The sequence below is a fragment of the Cyprinodon tularosa genome, unplaced genomic scaffold (genome assembly GCF_016077235.1).
Source record: "Cyprinodon tularosa strain WSP-4 unplaced genomic scaffold, ASM1607723v1 ctg1080, whole genome shotgun sequence".
Classification (NCBI taxonomy): domain Eukaryota; kingdom Metazoa; phylum Chordata; class Actinopteri; order Cyprinodontiformes; family Cyprinodontidae; genus Cyprinodon; species Cyprinodon tularosa.
Window position 1 is genome coordinate 59,238 of NW_024037872.1, and position 23,662 is coordinate 82,899.

General features: G+C 41.9%; 1 protein-coding gene across 1 annotated transcript in view; it reads right to left on the reverse strand.

Moving 5' to 3' along the window:
* Positions 1-7,761: 7,761 nt before the first annotated feature.
* plagl2 (pleiomorphic adenoma gene-like 2) overlaps positions 7,762-23,662 on the reverse strand; it is a 69,780-nt gene continuing 53,879 nt past the window's right edge. The window contains exons 2-4 of the mRNA XM_038291588.1: positions 13,363-13,499; positions 12,854-13,278; positions 7,762-9,236 (exon numbers count right to left, since the gene is read on the reverse strand). Of these exons, the coding sequence (XP_038147516.1) occupies positions 7,778-9,236; positions 12,854-13,164 (1,770 nt within the window). The 5' untranslated portion in view covers positions 13,165-13,278; positions 13,363-13,499 and the 3' untranslated portion in view covers positions 7,762-7,777. The remainder of the gene's footprint in view (positions 9,237-12,853; positions 13,279-13,362; positions 13,500-23,662) is intronic.

A 23,662-nucleotide genomic window follows, 5' to 3' on the forward strand; every position in this document is an offset into this window, starting at 1 on the left:
TCTTTGGATCAACCAATAATCATCTGTCACTAATGAACTGCAGGAACGGACTACATGAGCGATTGATGGTTTTCATTTGTTCTTCTGAAGTCTCCCTCCGTGCCAAACAACCCGGCAGGAGAGAAATCCTGTCCAGCCCGTTACTGTTCACCTGTTTACTCCTAAAGGTGGCTGTAGTAAAAAAATAAAAACGGGCTATGTCACCTAACAAGATCCACACAGAGGATGGAATGCACGACTCACATTTAGCTAGAAATATAGAAATCTACATACTGATGGCGTCTGCAGCAGACACAACCCAGATCCAAACTAAAACCAAAACAAAGGAGGGGCAGAAGGAGAAAAAAAAATCATTCAAATCAGCGTTTCTCAGGTTTACAACGATGGATACAATTCCCTTAAAATGTCTTTACTGCACCTACTAGTAAAGAGGAGGAGGGGAAGATAAGTGCATCCCTAGTAGGTGCAGGCTGAGGTATTGGAGCTGCAGCCGAGCGACGCGCCGCGTCTCTGTTCCTGATCGGCTGTTAGCCTGGAACAAAAACTGATCTTATCATTTCTTTTCTATTAAGATAGAAACGATGTTTTTGATGAATGATGACATTAAACAGTTTGGTTTAATTTGACTTTAAAGGTTCAGGAACTTTCTTCAAAGAACCAAAATGTGACTTTATTCATTCTTATAGAATATGAAATACAAACATCCTAAATGGTTCATTGCCTTTTTTCTTCAGTAATTATGACATTTTGATTTCCACCTAAACTAAGTTCAAATTCAAAACCATAATAGTAACAAAATAGATTTTCTGTCTAAATATTAAACCAACAGGATATTAGCAAAAAAGGTTTTTATTTATATGACTGTGTGAATAATTCAGTAATCATCAAAGTGGAAATAATTGTTTCTTAAAAGGCCTCTGGTTCAGTCTGGTTTTTAAAACTCAACAATGAGGATGATGATGATCCAGTTTGGAGTTAAACCGGATCAGAAAATTGGTCTTTTTGGAAAAACGGGATTAGAAAAATCTAATCCCAGCTCTGCAGACACTAAGTGCTTGATTGGGGGAAAACTTCCTGGCTGAGGCTTTTAGCGCTTAGGAACAGAAACGCTGCAGCTGTTTGCTTCACGTTCGGCTGCAGTTTGACTAGATACACTTCAGGAAGAAAAGCAAAATAAAAACAGGAGAGGAGAAGAAGAAGAAACACAGCTGGGGTCTCTTCTGTAGGTTATTAGTGAAAAATATATCAAAAATACTGTTATTCTTTCAGAGAGGAGAAATACACAAATCCTTATAAAGTTTGGACATTAACTAATGGCACATACATACAGGATCAATACAAAATTAAAAACATAAGAACAGCTGAAACATTAAAAGGAAAAAAAAATACTCTTTTTTTTTTAAGTTGAAAGTGCTAGAATTCAGATTAGCTCACAGAAACCCAGGGAGGACAAACTTAATTCACAATAAAAACTTTTCTCTCCTTTCGTTTAAGGATAAAATGAAAATTTGATCCAAAAGTCAAAATGCTCAATGGGAACTGCTACAGACTGGCCGAAAACCAGAAGAGTTTTTCTTTAAGAAGTCTTAAAACTCAACACAAAAAGGAACTAAAATCTCTTTTTTATTTGAATCCTGCTTTTGTTTAACAATAGAGCTTCTATGGAAGGTGCCGACAGCTTTTTATTCAGGATCCATAGAAAATTTGATCAGTTATAAAAATAAGGATTTAATTTTACAATGTGACGTTTTCAGATTGTAATTTGAATTTAAAAATTTTACTTTAACAACAAAGTGAAGCTTTGTAAAATTTTTTTCATCTGAATTATTTCCAATAATATGATGAGCCTTTCTCTCTTAGCCACCCGCTTAAATCCGCGGGACCGTTAGCCGCCCGTTAAAACGCGTGGGACTGTTAGCGGCCCGCTAAAACGCGTGGGACTGTTAGCTGCCCGCTAAAACGCGTGGGGCCGTTAGCCGCCCGCTAAAACGCGTGGGGCCGTTAGCCGCCCGCTAAAACGCGTGGGGCTGTTAGCCACTGGTTAGAATGCACAGGGCTGTTAACCGCCCAGCACAACAAGTTGGGCTGTTAGCCGCCCACAATGATGCACAGCGGTATTAGCCTGCCAGCATAATGCGCAGGGCCGTTAGCCGCCCAGCATAAAGAGCGAGGACGTTAGCTGCCCAGCACAACGAGAGGGGCTGTTAGCCACCCACAATGATGCACAGCGGCATTAGCTGGCCAGCATAATGCATGGGGCCATTAACCGCCCAGCATAAAGAGCGGGTCCATAGCCGCCCACACTGACACAGCCATAGCCGCCTGCTATCGGGTTCCTTTTAAAATGAAAAAATAAAATAAAATTTCGTAATACAATATTGTGCAAATATGTAGTTTCTTCTCCCAAGGTTTTGGTAAGAAAAAAAAAAAAAAATTAAAATGAGGTGATGTGTTGTGTTGTTTTTTTCAAACAGAAAATAATATACGACAAAAAACAAACAAAAAAAACCCAAATACATAACTATAAGCAATACCGCAAGTTATACAGTCAGTCTGTCAGCGTCTTCCTGTTGCTTTGAATGTCAAAGCCCAGGCGGTTGAACCACTGCGTTCTCCTGGAGGCGCCGTGTTTTCAGACGCTTTGACTCTACAGAGCAGCTAAAAAAGGAGGAGAGGAGTAACGACGTGGGGGGGCTGATCAACACTGTGGGTTTGGCTCACTGTCTATGTTACAGGAAATAAAAGGAACTACTGCTGAAATGTTTTAGTGGTCTACAGCTGTCGAACATCACCAGCCTGAAGCAGCAATGTGGGATTTAGCTTAAATGTTCCTGGTTCTGCTTTGGAGGTTCTTCCAGGTGGGAAATGTCGGATTCCCAGACGCTACGAAGCTTAAACATAGCGCCGCGCAAAAACTGTACGAATCTTTACGAAGGAAATAAACTACTAAACATGATCAAGATGAACGTTCAGAATCCGCGGTCGTTTCTGGAACCGAACAAAAAAACACAAGATTTTCTTTACTGCGACTCATTCCTTGATAGTGTGGTCACCGTGGGCAACGCCAACAATTATTGTATTTACAAAATGTGTTTCAGCTTTTAGTGTCACAAAAGTTCACTTCGCTCAAAATGGCGCAACTCAGATTGTGTTTAAAAAAAAGGTTTGTAGGGTAAGAAAACGTTGTTTATGGCAGCTTAAAGTTTCCTACCATAGAAAACTAAATAAAGAAAAACAAAACCCTGTAAGTTTGCAAGTTAAATTCAAAGCGGGCTGTTCTGGGTTCAGCGTGAAGTAACTGTCCTTCCGAAGGGACTGAAACGCCGCATGTCCACCTTAAAACATGGCGCATCAGCGTGAACAGGAGTGGGTGGAGTCTGATCTCAAAGGTGGGAAAACCCGGTCAGCAGAAACCGGTTAGAACCAGATAACGACAGATGTAACAATTAAACGGGTTTTTCCAGACCCTTATGCTGCGTTCACACCAAAGGCGTTATGAGCGTCCAAAACGCAGAAATCTGGACTCTGGTTCAAACTGGTCCAGTTGCTTTGATGCTTCGATGCTCTGGATGTTTATCTGCTCTTTTCTGTAGCTTCCAGCTAGTTGGAAAAATAGTTTTAACATGTTTTAAGCGATAAAGTCCACCCCCAAACATCCTCTGTTCATCAGTTCATCAGGATTATAATCCCACTAAAATCTGCAGTTCTTGTCCTACATAACAATCCATTCTTCCGACTTTATTTAAGCTTTAGAGTTTAACTCCATGATATTTATTTATTTTTCCTCTGCAGAAGCGACGACAGACTGCAGGTAGAGTCTGTCTCCTCCAAAAACTCCTGGATAATCTTTTCTGATTGGTTGAAGCTCCGGCGTCCAGCGGATAAATGATAATTTACTGAACTCCAGCATCGAACGCCCCGAGCCTACGCTGGACCCCTCGACGCCGTCCTCCATAGACCTTCCATTTATATCAGACGCTTTGACGCAGAATGGGCCTGTTGTGAACGCAGCGTTAGAGCAGCCATGTTTTAGAGATGAATTTCGCTGATTCCGTTTTAAAGAAAGTTGAAACCCAACAACCTTGAAAGTTTTTGTCAATATATTAGAAACAAAAATCATAGACTGTCATTCAAACTTGGCTCTGGGAGCTAGCATTCTGGACCTGCCTACTGCGCTGTGATTGGTCCGCTCAGTGAGGCGGAGCCTGACTTACGCCTTTCTGACCACGCTGGGTGGGAACAGCATGGAAAACAAAAAAATCTTTAAAAAAAAACTTCATGAAACACAGCGAATGAATTTAGATGATAAAAAGGAGGCGGTCTGTTATTGACGGTACGGTAATCAGCTGGGAAACCCGTTTCTGTTTTTTGTTTTTTAAATAAAGCGTCAATTTTAGCCACTGTGACCACACTATACCGGAAATACAACTGAACCTACGATTAAATCAAGCTTACTTTGGACTAAAGTTGTTCTTTTTAACAGAATTATTTGTTTAAAATCCTAACAGGCCGTCCAGGTAAACGTCCCTAGATTTGCGTCTACGGCTACGGCTAGCTCTAATCCTAGCTGCCCACTAAGCCGCTAATATTTCCCTTCCAGAGTTTGGATTCTCACACCAAGAGGTTCGGCTTCGACACAGAAAGCTTGAGGGACAAAGAAAATACTTCATCTTTTTCTTAGTCAGAAAATGCAAGATACATACAAATGTAAACCTGCAACACATCAAAAAAAAATAAAACGTCAGCACTTAGTTTTAATACATCTAACTAAAATACACATTTCCATATTTATTCTTGAGATATTTCGTACACTGCAATAACATTCTTAAACACCTGTTTTTACTCATCTGCCTCGAATTCCTTTGTTCTTTTTTTTCGTCCGTTCACATATCCCAGGGTTCATCATTTACCATGACGATACATCTTTTTAAAAGACCGCCTAAAAGATGAGTTTGGAGAATTCCCCCCCTCCTCAAAATAGAGAAATATTCATGTTTAAAAAATGATAAAGGCAGCCAGTAAACTGCTGCAGGGAACGATAACAGGAGGAGAGTCCTGCTGGGGGAGGGACGTCCCCATCGAAGGCGCCGACGCATCCAGAACGCTGAGGCCCGCTGCTGAGGACCTGTTCGTACTCCACAACATTCAGACATTTGCCCCGCCCCTTAAAGCCTGGTTTACGCTCAGAGATCAGGTGGTCTGCGTGTGTCGCAGTTAACGCAGATATGCCCCCATATCTGCGTTAACTGCACCTCTCCAACATTGTAGGTGACCGCAGACAGGAAAGAAAGGAGGCCTCTGATTGGTCAATTCTGCATCCGCTCTACACTTTGCGTATTTGCTGTTTGGTACCTAATTTTTTTTTTTTTTTTGAGTTTTTACAGCACCAGTGGCTCGTTTTTCTGACAGTAGGCTGATAGGAAAGGGGGGTGGTGGGAGACATGCGGGAAAAGACCACAGGCCGGATTCAAACCCGGGTTGGACTAAGGCCTCCGTTCATGGGTCGTACGCACTAACCACTGCTCCACCTGCACACCCAAATCGAAACCTAAATAAGTAATTTTTTCTTAATATAAGTGCATTTGTTCTTGAATTTAGGAGGTTAGTGAGACACTTTGCCAATGGAATAAGACAATTTACATTTAAAATAAGAAAGAACAATTGCATTGTCTGATTTAAAGTGCAAATTATCTAATTATCTTATTTTAAGAGTAAAAAATCTAATTCCAACGGCAAGTCATCTTATTTACCTGCACTAATTAGGGGTAAATACAGTTAATTTAAGAAATGCTGACTTATTTCTAGATAGTTTTTGCAGTGCAGGACGCTAGTTTATAGCTCTGTGCGACGATCTGTTGGTTTGCACCCGAAGCCAAAACACGCTAGCCTGGTGAGACCATCCTGATCTCGCGAGCTTTCAAGGTTTCACTCGCTAATCAGTCTGGAGACTCTCCGTTAAAGAAAATTTGGAGCCGTTCACCAAACGAACGTCCAATCAGCGTTGGCTTTGAGGCGGGTTGAGGTGTGACGCAACGAGAAGCGCGACAGTTCAGTCTAAAGAACATGGCGGCTTCAGCCGATGAAACTAGCGTTAGCGTGGCTGTCGAGCAAGTTTTATCTGAATTACAGAGTATTTCTTCACTGAAAGAAAAAGATGGAAAAGATGTTTTTGCTCTTCTCCCGACTGGTTTCAGCAAGAGTAGCCTGGCTGTTAGTACGTCATATGCTTCGTTGATCTGATTGGTTTATTTGGCCCGTCTATCACCAACATAGGCCAATCAGCTAACCAGTATTTTCGCCCCTTCCTAAAATTCCTTCAACGGAAGGTTTCCAGATGGATATGCGGAGCAAATCCATCTGCCGGAGTCAGGTAAAAAACACGCAGTGCCACGGCTAGTCTTTGGGGAACACTCACGGGTGAACTGCGTGTCGTCCGGCGTTGAATGAGGGGTTGTAGACGGCGAACAAGCTTGTCAAACGGACACCATCAAACCTAGCTAGTTCCTGATTGGCCCTCTGGCGTTGTGGCGTGGAATAACATAGCGCAGACCACGCTTCAATATTGGGCATAAATCAAAAATATCTGCGTCGTAGCTGCGACAAGCTAATTGCGACACACTGCTGTCGGATTATTATTATCAGTTCTTAAGGCTGACGCCAAATTTCTGAGTCATCCCCCTTCACTGCTGTCTGGGACAACGGAGGGATGAGTTAGCGACCCGAAGTAGGCGGTTTAAAGCAGAAAGAACGTCAGTTGGACGTCTTGTCGCTCCGCTCCCGGAATCCTGCAAAGAAGTTTCTCAACTGATTGGGAAGCGGCAGAAGTTATACGGACGGGCCTTAGAGCCGAGAGGAAAAATCCTTCCCCTGGTTTAAAGTTTACACTCGGTTTTGCAAACGTGTCAACTTGTGATTGAACAGAATCCCACGGAGGCTCTGGGATCTCCGGAGCCTTCGTTCGGATCCGTTCAAAGGAGCAGGCGAGAAGTGAAGTGCCTTCGGTTAAACCAAAAAGTGCTTTTCTTGAGAAACGCCGACAGAACGCTGTGGTACGGTTCCATTCGTGTTCGCCGCCCTAAGAGCGGAAAGCGGACGAGTTCGACTGACGGGACTTCTGAGGGAAATGTGATTTCTCCCATGATTAGAAGAGCACTTTGCTTTGGGAGGTGGCGGTTACGTCATCGGATGGACGTCTCTCTTCGTTCCCCCGCTGAGCTCCCTCCTCTCCAAATCGATCTGGATTATCGCGGCTCGTAAAAGATACGACACGTTCTATAAAGTTCTTACGTCGGGGGAAAAGGGAGAACAGAAAACAAGATTTTCACTTCAAACTATATTTTTTTCTGGGTCACAACAAGACAAATAATCTCCACTAAAAATGATGGTAGTTTTTTTTGTTTTTCCATTATTACTTTAAGTATGCAGTACCACGCCTTCAGGCCTACTGATCCTGCCCTCTACTCTACTAAAAAGGGGAAGAAAAAGGGGACGTAAATAAAAAAAACAAAAAAAAACAAGGGTTAATACGTTGTTATATCTATAGAAGGGAGAAAAAGCCCGAATAAAAGCTGCTTCAACTTCTTTTCTGAAATTTTCCTGTTCAAAGGGGTTTCACTTCCTTTTAAGGCTCAATCAGAAGCTATTGTGCGCTAACTTTCATTTAAGGCTTCCAAGTGTTCATTTTCCGATCTATTTTTCAGCTTAATTCTCCGACTTTTCTTTTTCTGTTCAAGATCCCAGCGGAGCGGCGGCGGTCGCCTCGGCCGGGCTGTTCGGGTCACTGAAAGGCCTGGTGGAAGCGAGGCAGCGTGGTGGTGCTACGGCTGGAGCTGAACACTGGTGGAAGTGGGTGCAGGGATCCCAGACCCCCACTGGAGCTCTGCTGCTCCTGAGGTTGAGGTTGCAAAGAGGTAAGAGGCGCCGCGGCGACGGCGGCGGCTGCTGCCGCGGCGGCGTGGGGCTCGGCGGCGTGCAGAGACGAGTTGGAAGAGGAAGAAGTGGAGGAGGTCACAGATGAGGTGTAGCCCATAACCAGTCCTCCTGTGCTCATGGGGGCGCTGTAAGGAGGGAGGTTTAAGGGCAGGAAGCCCAGCAGGTGGGAGAAGTCCATGTTAGCAGCACACAGAGACTCGGCTATCACGGCGGGGCTCTTGGACAGGAGGGGATCCCCGCAGAGTTCATCGGCTAGGCCAGAAGAGGGCTCCAGTCCATCCTTGGGGGGGGAGGCAGCAGCATGGGGCTCTGCAGAGGGAAGCGGGGCGGGCAGGCCGCTCTGCAGGTCCATGAGGAAACTCTCCATCTCCACCTTCAAGGGCTTGTCCAGCAGGTATGAGGTAGATCCCAGCTGGTATTTGGGCGCCGGCTGGGGGGGCTGGTGCTGCTGGGGAGCCACGGGCTGGTGTGGGGGGGAATGGTGGTGGTGGTGATGGTGGTGGTGATGGTGGTGGTGATGGGAGTGCGGATGAATGGATACGGGGGGTTCCATATGGCAGCCCATGCCCATGGCGGCAGACAGGGAATTGGGCATCAGTGGGGGGTGCGGGGGACCCACCCCAGGATTAGGCATGGTCTGCAGATGGTGGGGGTTATACATGCTCATGGGAAAGGCGGCCCCACCGGGGAAGGACTTCCCCATCATGGGCTCCTTGTTGGGCCCCATGCCGCATATCATGGGGCTGAGTTCCTCCTTGATGGAACACTGCGGCGATCCGGCCGTCAGGATGCCCAACATGTCCGGATGCTCCGTCTTTATCTTCAGCAGCTCCTGCGAGTGACTCTTCTTCACGTGCCGCGTCAGGTGGTCTTTCCTGCCGAAGCGCTGGGCGCAGTATTGGCACAGGAAGTCTTTCCGCCCCGTGTGGACCACCATGTGCCGTCTCACGTCCTTCCGCGTGTAGAAGCGGCGGTCGCAGTGGTCGCAGGGGTGTTTCTTCTCCTTGGCCCCGCCTGACGACTTCCCCGAGTGGCTCTTCAGGTGCTCCAGGAGAACGGGCGTGCTTTCGTAATTCTGCATGCACACTTTGCAGGTGAGATCCCCCGCCGTGGCAGAGTGCATGGCCACATGGCGCTTGTATCCCAGCTTGGTGTTGTAGTGCTTCCCACACTCCTCACACTTGAAGGCCTCTTTGTTGGGGTCATGGGTCTGCAGGTGGTTCTTCAGGTGGTCTTTGCGGTGGAACATTTTCTCACAAAACGAACACTGGTGGGTCTTCTGTGGAGAGTGCGTGGCCATATGCCTGTGAAAACAAGGCAAAGATGCTTCAGCGTCATTCGTTCTGCGACTATTAGCCGACAGCAAATAGAAACAAATGATCGGAATTTTTCTCCTTAAATCTACGTTTAACTTTTCTTTTCTAGATGTAAATAAGCAGACTGGATGATAACTCTGGTAAAATAAGAATGACTCGTATTAACTAGGTTTAACCAAATCATCCAATGCTCCCCATATGCATGATGCCACCTCCACCGTGCCTAACAGCTGGTAATAAACAGAACATATTTCATACAGTACAGATTAAAAGTCAATTTTCATAGACATGAATGAGAAGGCGTGTCCAAACTTTTGGTCTGTACTGTATTTCCTGATGGCGAGATGCTTAGAATTCACTTCCAAAACCTACAAACAAAGAGGTGGAAATTTTTAACACTGTTTTCTCTCTAAAACAGATCAATCATTCCTTAAGATGACATAAAAACATCACTTTCCATTTTCCTAACTTTCCTTTGCCGTTTACTGAAATTACTTGTTTCGGGTTTTTTTGGGGGTTTTCCTCTGTTTCAAATAGGGATGCACGATATAATGGGCCCCCTATCGGTATCGGCCTTAAAACTGAATATCGGACATCGGCCACCCCACCGATATTTAACCCGATATTTGATCAGCTTCTGAGTGTCTAAAGTCTAAAAAAAAAATAAAAATACTACTTCTTCTTCTTCCTCAAAAACTTATTTTTTACAGACTTAAAAACTTCTAAAGACGAGGGAAAAAATATTGATACATTAAAATATCCCAATATCTTCATATGCTGATATATTGCCATTTAAAAACACCATATCAATCTCTTTTACTAATGAAATATTGCTATATGTCATCGTTATGCTACGAAATCCCCCGAAAATTCACCAAATGTTGCCATATTTTTATATGTTGATATATTGACGCGGTATCGATCTATTTTACTAAAAAAATCTCACAAGAATTTGCAAAATATCACGAGAGTTTGTAACAGAACGATGAAATTTCACCAGATTTTGAAAGTAAAATAGATCGACACCGCGTTTTTAAAAATCAATTTGATATCAGCTTATGAAAATATATTTGAGTATATTATTTTTCAAAGTGTCAGAAATGGATAACAAAACTGCTATTTTCAATGACTACTTATTTTTGTCCTGCTTTAACATCGGTATCGATATCGGTTATCGGCTACATGAGTTTTAAAATATCGGCATATCGGATATCGGCCAAAATCCCAATATCCTGCATCCCTAGTTTCAACATAAATATATATATTTTTTTAATCTGATTAGAAAAAAGAAAAAAAAACAATTCAGAGAACAAAAATAATAATAAAAAAAAAATCAGTTTTTTCTCATTTGAATGGATAATATTTGCATCATTAGTATTTTGTTGGGTCACCATTTGGACCTTCAGGAACCAGAACTTCTAATGCTTTACTTTTTCCATGACAGACGTCCCACCATGTTCTTATTCAAAGGATGCTGCTCTGTTTCTGGTCTCTCAGGGTCATGGGCGGTTCTAGACAGGGGCCAATGGGGGCCGGTGCCCCTGTAAATCATGTCCTGGCCCCTGTACTGAAGAAATAATGCTTAAAAGAAATTCTAATGATGATCTGCGCTGGAACAGACTTGGTTAATAATAGGTCCTTTGGATCTATTTAATTTTTTTCCTTTACTAATTATTTAAAAACAGTAAGCTGATAGTTTCAGTCGTATTGAGATAGGATCCCATTTTTCATCTGCTAAATGTTTTTTTTTCTAAACAAATAAAAGAAGGTACTCTGATTTTTACAGATGAATTTATCAGTTCTAATTCAGATTTAATAGAAAATGGTCATTTTAACTTAAGTAAATAAATATATAAAATTCCTAAATTATGAAGGTATACTGACGTCATAAGAAATACAATTTTTATTGAACCTAATTGAAAAGAAATTTCCCATCATGCAGCTCTCTTAATATATTTAAATCCCTCGCCCTGTTTTTTATGTCCTGCTTTTCTGGGCCCCCATGAAAATACACTGGCCCCCTCCTGGCCCCCTGGTGCATTTGGTCTAGATCCGCCACTGCTCAGGGTTAAATCTAGAACAGATTTTAAAATCCTCCTTCTCAAATATATTTGAATGCAGCCACTTCCAGTGTGTTAAAGAATTACTGATGATCGCAGTCTTCCAGCTAAACAGCGGCTATACGGCGCTCTGACAGAAACCATCAGCCTCCGTATAACAGCTGCCATTTATTTTCCCAAAATTGTTTTAAATATTTTTGAACTTCGACCCTGATAATTATTCTAACAATAAAAATGGTTTAATTTATTTCTTGAAGTAAAACAAACATCTGAACTGATGTTATTTGATTGGTTATATTTCTGTTCTGCTAACCACCTGTTGGAGCAACGCAGCTATCAGTGAAAAACTGAAAACTACGGCTGGATTTAGGGATGCACGATATCGGGATTTTGGCCGATATCCGATATGCCGATATTTTAAAACTCATGTAGCCGATAACCGATATCGATACCGATGTTAAAGCTGGACAAAAATAAGTAGTCATTGAAAATAGCAGTTTTGTTATCCATTTCTGATGCTTTGAAAAATAATATAGTCAAATATATTTTCATATGCTGATATCAAATAGATTTTTAAAAACGCGGTATCGATCTATTTTACTTTCAAAATCTGGTGAAATTTCATCGTTCTGTTACAAACTCTCGTGATATTTTGCAAATCCTTGTGAGATTTTGTTAGTAAAATAGATCGATACCGCGTCAATATATCAACATATAAAAATATGGCAACATTTGGTGAATTTTCGGGGGATTTCGTAGCATAACGATGACATATAGCAATATTTCATTAGTAAAAGAGATTGATATGGTGTTTTTAAATGGCAATATATCAGCATATGAAGATATTGGGATATTTTAATGTATCAATATTTTTTCCCTCGTCTTTAGAAGTTTTTAAGTCTGTAAAAAATAAGTTTTTGAGGAAGAAGAAGAAGTAGTATTTTAATTTTTTTTTTAGACTTTAGACACTCAGAAGCTGATCAAATATCGGGTTAAATATCGGTGGGGTGGCCGATGTCGGATATTCCGTTTTAAGGCCGATACCGATAGGGGGCCCATTATATCGTGCATCCTTAGCTGGATTTAAACAGCTCAAAGATAAATTAAATCAAACGCGGAACTTTTTTTTCCTTTCAGCTCCTAGAAAATAAATCAAAACTGTTCTTTTCTTTTGAAACAGAAGGAAGAGAGAAGGAGCCACAGATGATTGTTGCATCCAGGCACCCTGAGGCGTCCCTTAAAGCTCTGCAGCTCCTCCAGAGTTCCCCTCAGGGCTCCTCCTGGCTGATGCTCTCTCTAACACCCATCAATAGTGAAACCTCCTCCTCAGTCTGTCATCTTTAGACCTCATTTGCTGAATGAGTTGCCTCTTTTCTTACTGGATCATATGGAGGCTCAGATGTTAACTCAGAAACACTTTTTAAAAGCTGTTTCCTTCTTTTATCAAATAAAACAGAAATGCGCGGCGCTGCAGGTCCATCTATACATGCAGGTCAGTCAGTTTCCTATTGGAGACTGGAGACGAAGGAGGAATTTGGTCCAAACCTGAAGAGTTTGTATTTGGAGCTGAAGGCCTTGGGGCAGTGCGGCTGTGAGCAGTGGAAGGGTTTCTCTCCGGCGTGACTCAAAGCGTGGAGGCGGAGCTTCTCCTGCGAGACGAACAGGGCCCCGCACACCAGACACTCGTTGCCGCTCGCTCTCCCTACTCTCCCTCCTTCCTCGTCCCTCTCTCGCTCTCTCTCCGTCCGTGGCAGCGGGGCGGCGCTCCCAAACAGCTTGGCGGCGGCGCGGCGTCCCTCTTCCTCCGGCGTCAGTGCAGTGATACAGTGTGAGGCATCGGCGGCAGCAGCTGCCATGGCAGCCCTAGAGTGCCGCTGCCATGAAAGTCACGCGCGGCTCCCCCTGCCTCGCAGTCTCAGCGTTGGAAGGTGTCTGGGAAAGGCGACTGGCAGGTCAAAGGTGACGAAACGCTGCATCAAACAAAGTCTGCTGTCAGATCCCAGTTTCTTCCTGAAACTCCACAGATTGGAGGTCAAACTGGAACCAAACTGTACCTGCTGGTCAGAATCCTCAGGTGTGAACCTCCCACCTTACAGCCGCCCGTCGCTCCGTCGTGCTCCGCGCTCCTCACCCCGTCCCAACAGCTGTGGCTGGTGGTGAGTGGGAAACACTGCTCTGCATCTTTACTGTCCTGTAAAAAAGGCAACAGACACAAGTGACGTAAAAATAAGAGAAAAGCATTTGTTTCCAAAAAAAACAAACTAAACACTCTTCACTCTTCATTGATTTATCAAAAGCGTTCGACACTGTCAACCACAATTTACTTGAAGAGAGATTGACCAATATTGGACTCTCTAAACAAGCTGCTGGATGGTTCAGTAATTATCTGACTGATCGATCCCAATGTGTCAAATCAGATCAAATTTGTTCTAGTACATTGTCACTAACTAAAGGAGTGCCCCAAGGCTCCGTTTTGGGGCTTCTACTATTTACTATCTATGTGAACAATGTTGGCCAGGATCTTATAGACACTAACTACCATTTTATGCTGATGATACGGTTTTTTACAGTTTTGGAAAAAACCCTAGTGCGTGTGTCTCTATTTTACAAATTGCTTTTAATTCGGTTCAGCACAGGCTTTTAAAACTAGATCTTTCTTTAAATTCAAATAACACTTAAATGATGTTATTTTCAAAAACAAAGACAAAATTGCAAAATAGCGATCCTCTTATCACCTTGGATGGGTCAGAGATAGAAAGGGTTCAATCTTTTAAATATTTAGGAATTTTAATTGATGAAAGTTTAAATGTCGAACAATTGATTAAGAAACTCAGACTGAAAATTGGCTTCTTCTTCAGGAATAGGCTTTGTTTCTCTTTTAATTAGAAGAAGAGACTGGTAGCTGCAACGTTTTACCCATTCTGGACTATGGTGACCCAATCTATATCAATGCCCCAGATCAAGTTCTAAAATGTTAGACCCAGTTTACTATGATTGATTGGTTTGATTGGTACTGATTGGTTGGTTTACAACGATTTGTAAACCAACCAAATGAGCGCAGCTCATCTAAATATTCATGATCATACCATAAAAGGAAGAAAACCTGTCGTTTGATTCTGGGGCTTTTAACCAGGCTGCATTAGGGCTCATAGAACAGCTACTATGACATTTTCAGCCCAACCAACATCTTTGTTTCTAGATGTTGGAGTTCTGGGTTTCACTACGGCTGCTATGATATTAGCTCAATTAACTCTAAGTAGAACCACACAGAGTTCTTAACAAGTATGAAAAATCCGTTATCAGTGGAGCCCCAATTCAATGAGTCAACATGACAACAGGCAAGAGGAAGAGCCTATTTCTCCCCATTCGAACCAGAGGTTTTAATGAAAAACAAAACAAAATGAGAATGTGTTTAAAAGACAGAGAAACGGCACTACAGCTGCAAAGGAGAGGCAGATGGAGAAGATTGTTGCTCGCGTTAATGCGTACATTTATAAGATGTGGCCTATGGCAGGCCGGTTTTTACATTTAATAAAGCACTCTCCTCTCTGTTGTTCCATTTGTAGATCACTAAAATATGATTCTTCCAGATCAAAATCACGCTCCTAGACTGAACTATCATAATATATATTCTAGATTACATTTTTGCAGACGATTATGAAATTCAGGAAATAAAAAAACAGAAATATACGAGTAAGAATTAAAGGAATAGTACACCCAAAACATGATTAGCCTTCATTTTCTACTCACCCCCATGCTGAACAACACTCTGGAGTACTTTTTTGATATCTCAAATGCATCTGGAGATCTGGGAGGCTTCTTGCTGTCTGCTGACATTCAAATAATGGAGGTCTATGGCGCCCGAGGCAGAAAGGTCCATAAAAGTCCACAAAAAACGTGTCAATATTCCTCCATACTGCTCGTCCAATGTATTCCAAGTGTCCTGAGTGGGTAGCGTCCAGAATTTACTCGAAACAAAGTCATTTAGAATGTTTTTACAGCATAAACAGTAGTGTATAGGATTTCCTGAAAGCGCGTTCACGAGTCTACGGAAACCGCGGCAGACCAAACCAGATGAAAGTGCGCATTCAGCTCGGCAGAGAACTCATGCTCTTCCTCAACACTGAAGTCCTCAGACATTTTTCTTTCGTTGTTTCTTTCTTTGCACAGGTAAACAGCACATTTCTTCTTCTACGCTTGCATTATCGGCAGAGCAGACGCTGAATGCGCACTTTCATCTGGTTTGGTCTGCCGGCTTCCGTAGCGTCGTGAACGCGCATGTGCGCGCTTTCAGGAAATCCTATACACTACTGTTTATGCTCTAAAAACATTCTAAATGACTTCGTTTCGAGTAAATTCTGGACGCTACCCACTCAGGACACTTGGAATACATTGGACGAGCAGTATGGAGGAATATTGACACGTTTTTTGTGGACTTTTATGGACCTTTCTGCCTCGGGCGCCATAGACCTCCATTATTTGAATGTCAGCAGACAGCAAGAAGCCTCCCAGATCTCCAGATGCATTTGAGATATCAAAAAAGTACTCCAGAGTGTTGTTCAGCATGGGGGTGAGTAGAAAATGAAGGCTAATCATGTTTTGGGTGTACTATTCCTTTAAGCTTGACAGACCTAGAAATATTTACACATTTTAAGTGGCCGTTCTGACGTTTATCAGCTTGACTGAATATTTATTAATTAGATCTGAAATACATTTCTTCATTTTCAAAATAATACAAATAGTCTGAAATTAATTCTAGACATCCAGAATGTTTATTCTAGATTTGAAGAATGTTGTTTTGTTTAAAATGGTCATTTTGAGAAGAAAAAAAATTTGTTTTTTCAGATATCAGGAATACACGTTTGTAAAAACATATAAATATCAAAACAGCTTCAGCTTTATAAAACTTTCAGTGAACCTGCTTCTTGAAACAAAGCCTGACTGAGGTTAGCGTCTCTATGTTGCCCTTCAGTCACTCTTAGCGAGCTGGAGCCTTAAGATCTGGTAAAAATAAATCACATAAATCTAGAGCAACATTACACAGATGCTAAATAAAACCACTCACAGAATTTTCTTTAAATATAAATATTTACACACATCTTATATAAAATTACAGTAAATTTTGTTTCCAGTTAAATAAAAAGGCCAATAAAACTTTTATTCTATATTCCATACATTTATTTAGAAATTCTAAATAACCAAAAGCATCTTTTTTTTTTAGATGAATTACCAAAAAAAAAAAACTTTCTGACTGATTACTAAAATAATTATTAGCTGCTGCCCTAAAAACTCTGATGTTTGTTTATTCATTTCTACATGTTTGATTCCAGGTTTTATCAATACATGTTTCCAAAAGCCATTATTACAAAAATACATGTAAATAATTTTAACGCTGCTCAAATTATCCTATTTTTTCCACCGATTACGGTTAAAAAAGAGGGACGAGGTCGATTCAGCTGCCTGGAAATCTAAACGCTGATTTACAGACTGAATCTGGACATTTAGGTCTGAGCTTAGACCAACTTTAGACCTGGAAGAGAGGATGAGATCACTACAGAAATTAAACATTTATGTTAAAGTGCTGCAAGATGCATCAGTTAAAAAGGAGAAAAGCAGCTGCTCTGGTTCTTCTTCCTGTTTCAAGTTGATTCAGTCGCGTTTAATTGAAGAGATGTTTGTAAACTCAGCCAATAGTTTGGATCTTAAGTCGACTCTGGTCCCAAATGTTTCACCTTCTGATCCACAGAGGGTGAAACGTTTGGGACCCTCTGCCTAAGAAAAAGCTCCAACTATGTGACTTAAATAGTTTAAATGTTCAGTTTAACCTACAGGTTACCTCTCTGTCCACTAGAGGGAGCTATTCTGCAAATCTGAAGATTCCTTTATCCTGTTTCCAAAATCCTCAGAGGAAACTTTTCCAGACATTTATGATCAGCTGTAAAGGCTGCTGATCTTTGGAGAGATGAAGAAGCGGCTCTGCAGGCTTCCTACAGCCGAGGCTGCCCTCAACGCCACGCTGCTGGTCATCTTAACAGTTTTAGAATCAAATAATCAAACACCCATTAGCTTGTAACAGAAGGAGCAAACATTGCAAAGAAAAAAGAAAGTAGATCTAGATAAGTCTTTTTTTCTTAAAATTACTGCTTTTGTTTTGATTTGAGGAGGTAATTTTTTTTTTAACTTTTACTGAATATTCACATTTAAAATAAGAAAAAAAAATGGATTTTCTATTCAAGTGCATATCCAATTATTTTAAGATTAAAGAACTAATGACATACCTAAAGATAACTGAAAATATTTTTACTTATTTCTAGATTGTTTTTGCAGTGTGGACGCTCCTCTGCCGGCGATAAGCTAACAGCCGCTAAGTCCAGCCCTGATCCACAGCCAGCAGCTCTGGACGTCTGTCTGCTGGACTCAGATGGCAGCGAGCTGCACCAACACAACATCAAAACCACGTCACCATCGTGTCGATGAGGGGCAGTAAATACTCTGGGATGTCCCCTGAACACATCTGCCTGCTGTCTGATTTCTGTTCAGTCTCAGGTCTCCGTGCACAGAGCATGAAGCATGCATGCAGGTTCACAGCGCAGGGGGCGACATAAATACCTGACCGCCGCCTCCGTCACACATCTACAGCCGGATCAGGAGAAAACGGTTCAAAGGCTGCATAGAGACACCAACAAAACACCCGTTTTATCTAGAGCTTCATTAAAAGGGGCAGAAATCATTGAAGTGATTAGTTTAGGGGTTCAGTAACACAAAGATACACTTCTATCTGCTGCTGCACACTGCCGGTCAGTGGACTGAAAGAAAGCCACTAGAACAGAGAAGGAAATGTGGACACAAACACAAACCAGCTGCTGTTTGATTCTATTCATTTTATTTCTATAGCTCCAATTCCCATCATGTCATCTCAGGTCACTTTCCAGTTCACCAGATCATCCAGTCAGATTGATTCAAAGTTTTCTATCTAAGGAAAACCAGCTGATTGCATCGACTCATTGACTCTTCAGCAATCCCTCACACTAAGCATGCTTGTAGCGACAGTGGAGAGGAAAAATCAGCAGAACCAGGCTCAGAGTGAGCGGCCATCTGCTGAGGCCCACTGGGGTTCAGACTCCAGCAATACTCTTCAGTTTAGAGAAGATTGGGAAAATTTATTGATTTTCTGTTTTTAAAAGAAATACTTAATTTTCTGTTTAGAAATACTGTGGAATTATTATGCTGCTGTGGTATTTCAGATGACAGACCTACAACTGATCTAAATGATGCAAAAAGAAAACTATAAGTTCTGTTTGATGGAACCAACACGTGAAGAACAAATACTAAGACTGTAACATCAGACTGGGATCAATATTTACGACGGAGTATCAGGGCAATTCAGGATGAATGAAAGAAAAAAATAATGTTTTAAATTCACACATTTTCTAGTAAAAAACTAGAAAAATCTCAGATGAGCTGCAAATTTGCAAAAATAAAAACAGCTCAGAAGTTCTCAGCATCTGAAATTTTATTTGAAATTTTTAAGTCAGAAATTTACACAGAAAAAAAACATTAATTTATTATGAAAAACTCAGAAGTTTGGTGAGAATTAAATAAGAAAAATAAAGATCAAGCTTCTCTTTTTGTCTCTAAGCTGTTTGGTATAAAAAATGCATAATTTTATCTGGAAATTAGGTTGGATTTATAGACATAAATCATGCAAAAAAAAACAACAAAAAACAATGAATTGTTCTGAGGGCCCCTAGTTGCCCTCGGGCCCTAAGAAGTGGCTTAGTGGCTTAGGCCGGCCCCAAAGTCACACATTTTCTTTGTCAAATATATTCAATTTAAAAATTTGTTTTTTTTTAACCAAAAATGAAATGCATGTATTTTTTACATATTGATAAATGTATTTAATTCAATAAAAAAAAAAATGAAATGTAATAATGTATATGTAAAAATTACATATTTAAATATAATTGAAACAGGCTGGAGTTGCTCATACAAGAGTCATTAAATTATAAAACGTTATTTCAGCCTTATTTCAACGTTATCAGTAATAATCTAAATAATGCGTTAAAAAAACACATTTAATTATTCAATGTCACTATTTAAAAGGTATATTTTACTATTTAACGGGACATAAATACACTTATTAAAAAAATGAAAGGAACACTTTGTAATCAGAGTATAGCTTTAAGTTAATTAACCTTCTGGGATATTGATTTGGTCAGGTCAGTAGCAGAGCGGGTTGTTAATCAGTTTCAGCTGCTTTGGTGTTAATGAAATTAATAACAGGTGAACCAGAGGGGCAACAATGTGACGACCATCATAGCAGGAATGGTTTCACAGGTGGTGGCCACTGACATTTTTTCCCCTCCTCATCGTTTCTGGCTCCTTTTCACCAGTTTAGCATTTGGCTAGGGTCACTGTCACTACTGTTAGCATGAGGCGCTACCTGGACCCTACAGAGGTTGCACATGCAGTCCAACTCCTCCAGGATGGCACATCAATACGGGCCATTGCCAGAAGGTTTGCTGTGTCTCCCAGCACAATCTCAAGAACATGGAGGAGATTCCAGGAGACAGGCAGTGACTCCAGGAGAGCTGGACAGGGCCGTAGAAGGTCTACAACCCATCAGCAGGACAGGTATCTGCTCCTTTGTGCAAGAAGGAGCAGGAGGAGCACTGCCAGAGCCCTACAGAATGACCTCCGGCAGGCCACTGGTTTGAATGTCTCTGACCAAACAATCAGAAACAGACTCCACGAGGGTGGCCTGAGGGCCCCACGTCCTCTAGTGGGCCCTGTGCTCACTGCCCGGCACCGTGGAGCTTGATTGGCATTTGCCACAGAACACCAGAATTGGCAAGTCGGCCACTGGCGCCCTGTGCTTTTCACAGATGAGAGCAGGTTCACCCTGAGCATGTGACAGACGTGAAAGGGTCTGCAGAAGCCGTGGAGAACGTTATGCTGCCAGTAACATCGTTCAGAATGACCGGTTTGGTGGTGGGTCAGTGATGGTCTGGGGAGGCATATCCATGGAGGGCACAGACCTATACAGGCTAGACAACACCACCCTGACTGCCATTAGGGATCGGGATGAAATCCTTGCACCCATTGTCAGACCCTATGCTGGTGCAGTGGGTCCTGGGTTCCTCCTGGTGCACGACGATGCCCGGCCTCATGTGGTGAGAGTCTGCAGGCAGTTCCTGGAGGATGAAGGAACTGATACCATTGATTGCCCCCCAACGCTCGTCTGACCTAAATCCAATAGAACACCTCTGGGACGTTATGTTTCCATCCATCCGAAGCCGCCAGGTTGCACCTCAGACTGTCCAGGAGCTCAGTGATGCCCTGGTCCAGATCTGGGAGGAGATACCCCAGGACGCCATCTGTCGTCTCATTAGGAGCATGCCCCGACGTTCTCAAGCATGCATACACGCAGGTGGGGGCCACACAAATGACTGAATACCATTTTGAGTTGCTGCAATTGTTAGGAATCCTGTTTATGTGTCTCCGTTTTCCACCACCAGGAGGTGCCCCGTCTTCGCTGTCCCTCCCTGCACACCTTCGGCTCGTTGGATCATTATCTGGAGGAGTATTTGAGCTGTGGACTGTCACTACCTCGACGCCAGAGTGTTTGCCAGTTTTGGGTACTCTAGCCAGGCTGAGTTAAGCTGAGTCTAACTTGTTTTTTGTCTTTGCTCCACGGCAGGAAGCTTTCCTGTTTTACTGGATACCTGGACCTTCTCTCCCCTGGAAGGATAAACCGAGTTACACTGAGCAGGAAAAAACCTCCACATGTTCCGTTTAAGTTCCCATCGGAAATCCGAGTGACAGTCCGCTCCTTTGCTCCTCCGGGTCCTAGGCTGATCAAACCTGTCCGCCCTCCAACGTGTGCACCGAACTCTGGATTCACCACACAGCCTGGATTCAAGGACTAACAAGGCCCCTCTCAAACTTGAGTTCCAAACCACGCTAGATATCAGAGCTTCCAAGATTCCCACAGAACCTGAACTGACCATTGAACTTCTCTTCTCACTTCCAGTTCTGAGTCACCAGCTCACTGAGTTCCAGATCCACTCCTGTAACTCCTTCAATAAACCTGTTAAACTTTTTCCGTGCTCTCTGAGTGGTTTCTCTGCATGTGGCTCAGATTCGTTAAACCAATCGTGACAGCAATGAAATTTTAGCAAATGGACTAGGTGTCTTTGAATGCAGCCCTCTGTAGGTTGATCATTTTCATTTCCATCAAATGATGTGGCATCCTTTGTTCCTAACACATCATCCAATCCATATCAGGATTAACAGCAGGATTTATTTTCCCCATTGAGATCTGATGTGTTTTCTAAGTGGTCATTTAATTATTTTGAGCAGTGTATATAGATATTTATATATATGAACACACACACATATATATAAATAAAGGATGCTGCACTGAACCCTTAAGCTCCCAGGGCTCTGGTGTAGGACCCGAGCTTGGAAAAGAAAAAGGGGCGGGGGACCACCCGCGATAAATGTGGATAGAAATGTGTTCATTTCCAGTCGGCTTCATGTTTTCAAGTTTCCATCAAGCGTTGCATGAAAGAATAAAAACGTTGATTTACTGCCGTAAACATGTCCTCCGTTTCTAATGGAGACGCTTGCTTTAATCGGACTGAACAGATAAATACCTGAATTAACAGTTTTTATGTTCATCAATAATTTACAGAAAGATGTTTAGAGTTTCATTCGTAATAACTTCTGTCAGCCCGGCCAATAAAATCAGGTTAGTTTGAAAAGCTCGTAGTTCCTTTAAGAAGCTCGACTCTGATTCATTCAGAAAGAAAAAAAAAACAAAAACAAAAAAACAAGATGTTCTACTTTCAAAGCTAATAGATTTAATTGGAGAGAAAAAAAAGAATCAGTAATTAGAAACCATGGAAACGGTTATTTGGTTTGGTTTGTAGCAAACTCTAGAACAAATGTAAGAGGTTAAAGGTCACAGAGGCTTTTTAGCTTCTGCTAGCAAACAAACAAACTGGTGCTGGTGTGGAGAGTTAGAGACACAGGGCGCCACTTTCCCCCATCACTACCAGCGCCACTTTCCAACCGTGTCTTTGCTTTCTGTCCTGGATGAAAGAGCTTCCACATTCCTTTCCTGGGGGGTCAGAGGTCAGCTCCTGCACTGCCTGCCTGCCTCGGCTCCCGCATGCTGAGCGCCTGCTGTTAACCCTTTCAATGCCGAACGGCGGCGGGAGCTCTGCAGAGGAGAGCTCTGGAAATCAGGGCAAGGCACGAGTTCCCCGCCGCAGCTACATCAACTACGCCGCTAAATATAGAAAGTGAGTTCTGCGTCCGCGGCTTAGGTGACAAGAGGCGCAGCGGTGGGGGAGGGGGGGTCTGCTGCACAAACATTTCAGCTAAAATATAGGAAATGATTCCTGGTGAACGAGGAAAACTCAGGAGAAGGAAACTGGAAATAAATAAAAAAAAAAAACACATTGTCTTTTTAAATCAACCGTTTCTCCTAAATTCTTTGGCTAGTTTTCCTGTTTTTATACGTGAAGGATTTAAAGAAGCGGTTTGGAGGATTTTAGCCTGAAATCCTTCATATGTTGCAGCAAACAGAAGCTTTTATTTTTTTTTCTCTTTATGCCAAATTTAACACTAATAACCAGAAACACACATTTTTATTTTCTACGTGTTTTTTTTCCTAATAGATAAAACCTCCACTGATGGGAATTCAAACCAAAAGAAGTGGATCTACATTTACCCGAGTGTAAAAAGTTCAGAAAAACATATTTTGATGAATTAATTCATTAATGATCGGGTAGGAAAAGTTTTAAATGATCGTTTTAAGAGGATATAAAGCTAAAACTGCTCCAGATGATTCCTATTTACTGACAAAGGTTCATTTTTAATAAAAAATACAATTTTTATTTCAGCAAATGTTGTTTTTTTAAAGTCTGTGTGCTCCATTAACCAATAAATCAGTCACTAAATTAGGAACTGATTATTTTAATGGTCCAAAAACTACGGAAGAAGATTAGGGCGACTGAAAACAGAAAAAAAAAGTTAACAGATTTTTACATTTTATTTCAGTGTGAGAAAAAAAAGTGACAATTCTGACTTTTTTTTCAGAATTCTGACTTTATTCTTTATTTATACGGCATCAAGCCGTAGCCATGTCTGTTTTATAGAGTAGTTCTCTTGTTTTAATCACCTTCTGCTCTTCCAATAATCAAACAGCATCGGCAGGGACGGAAAAAGTCGCCTAATTCCATCATTTTCCACCAATGTGTTCCTGTTTCTCCCAAACATCTCACATCTATGTCAGTGAAGCTGAGCGCTCCACATCTCTGCCTTCATGGAGCCCATCTACATTAA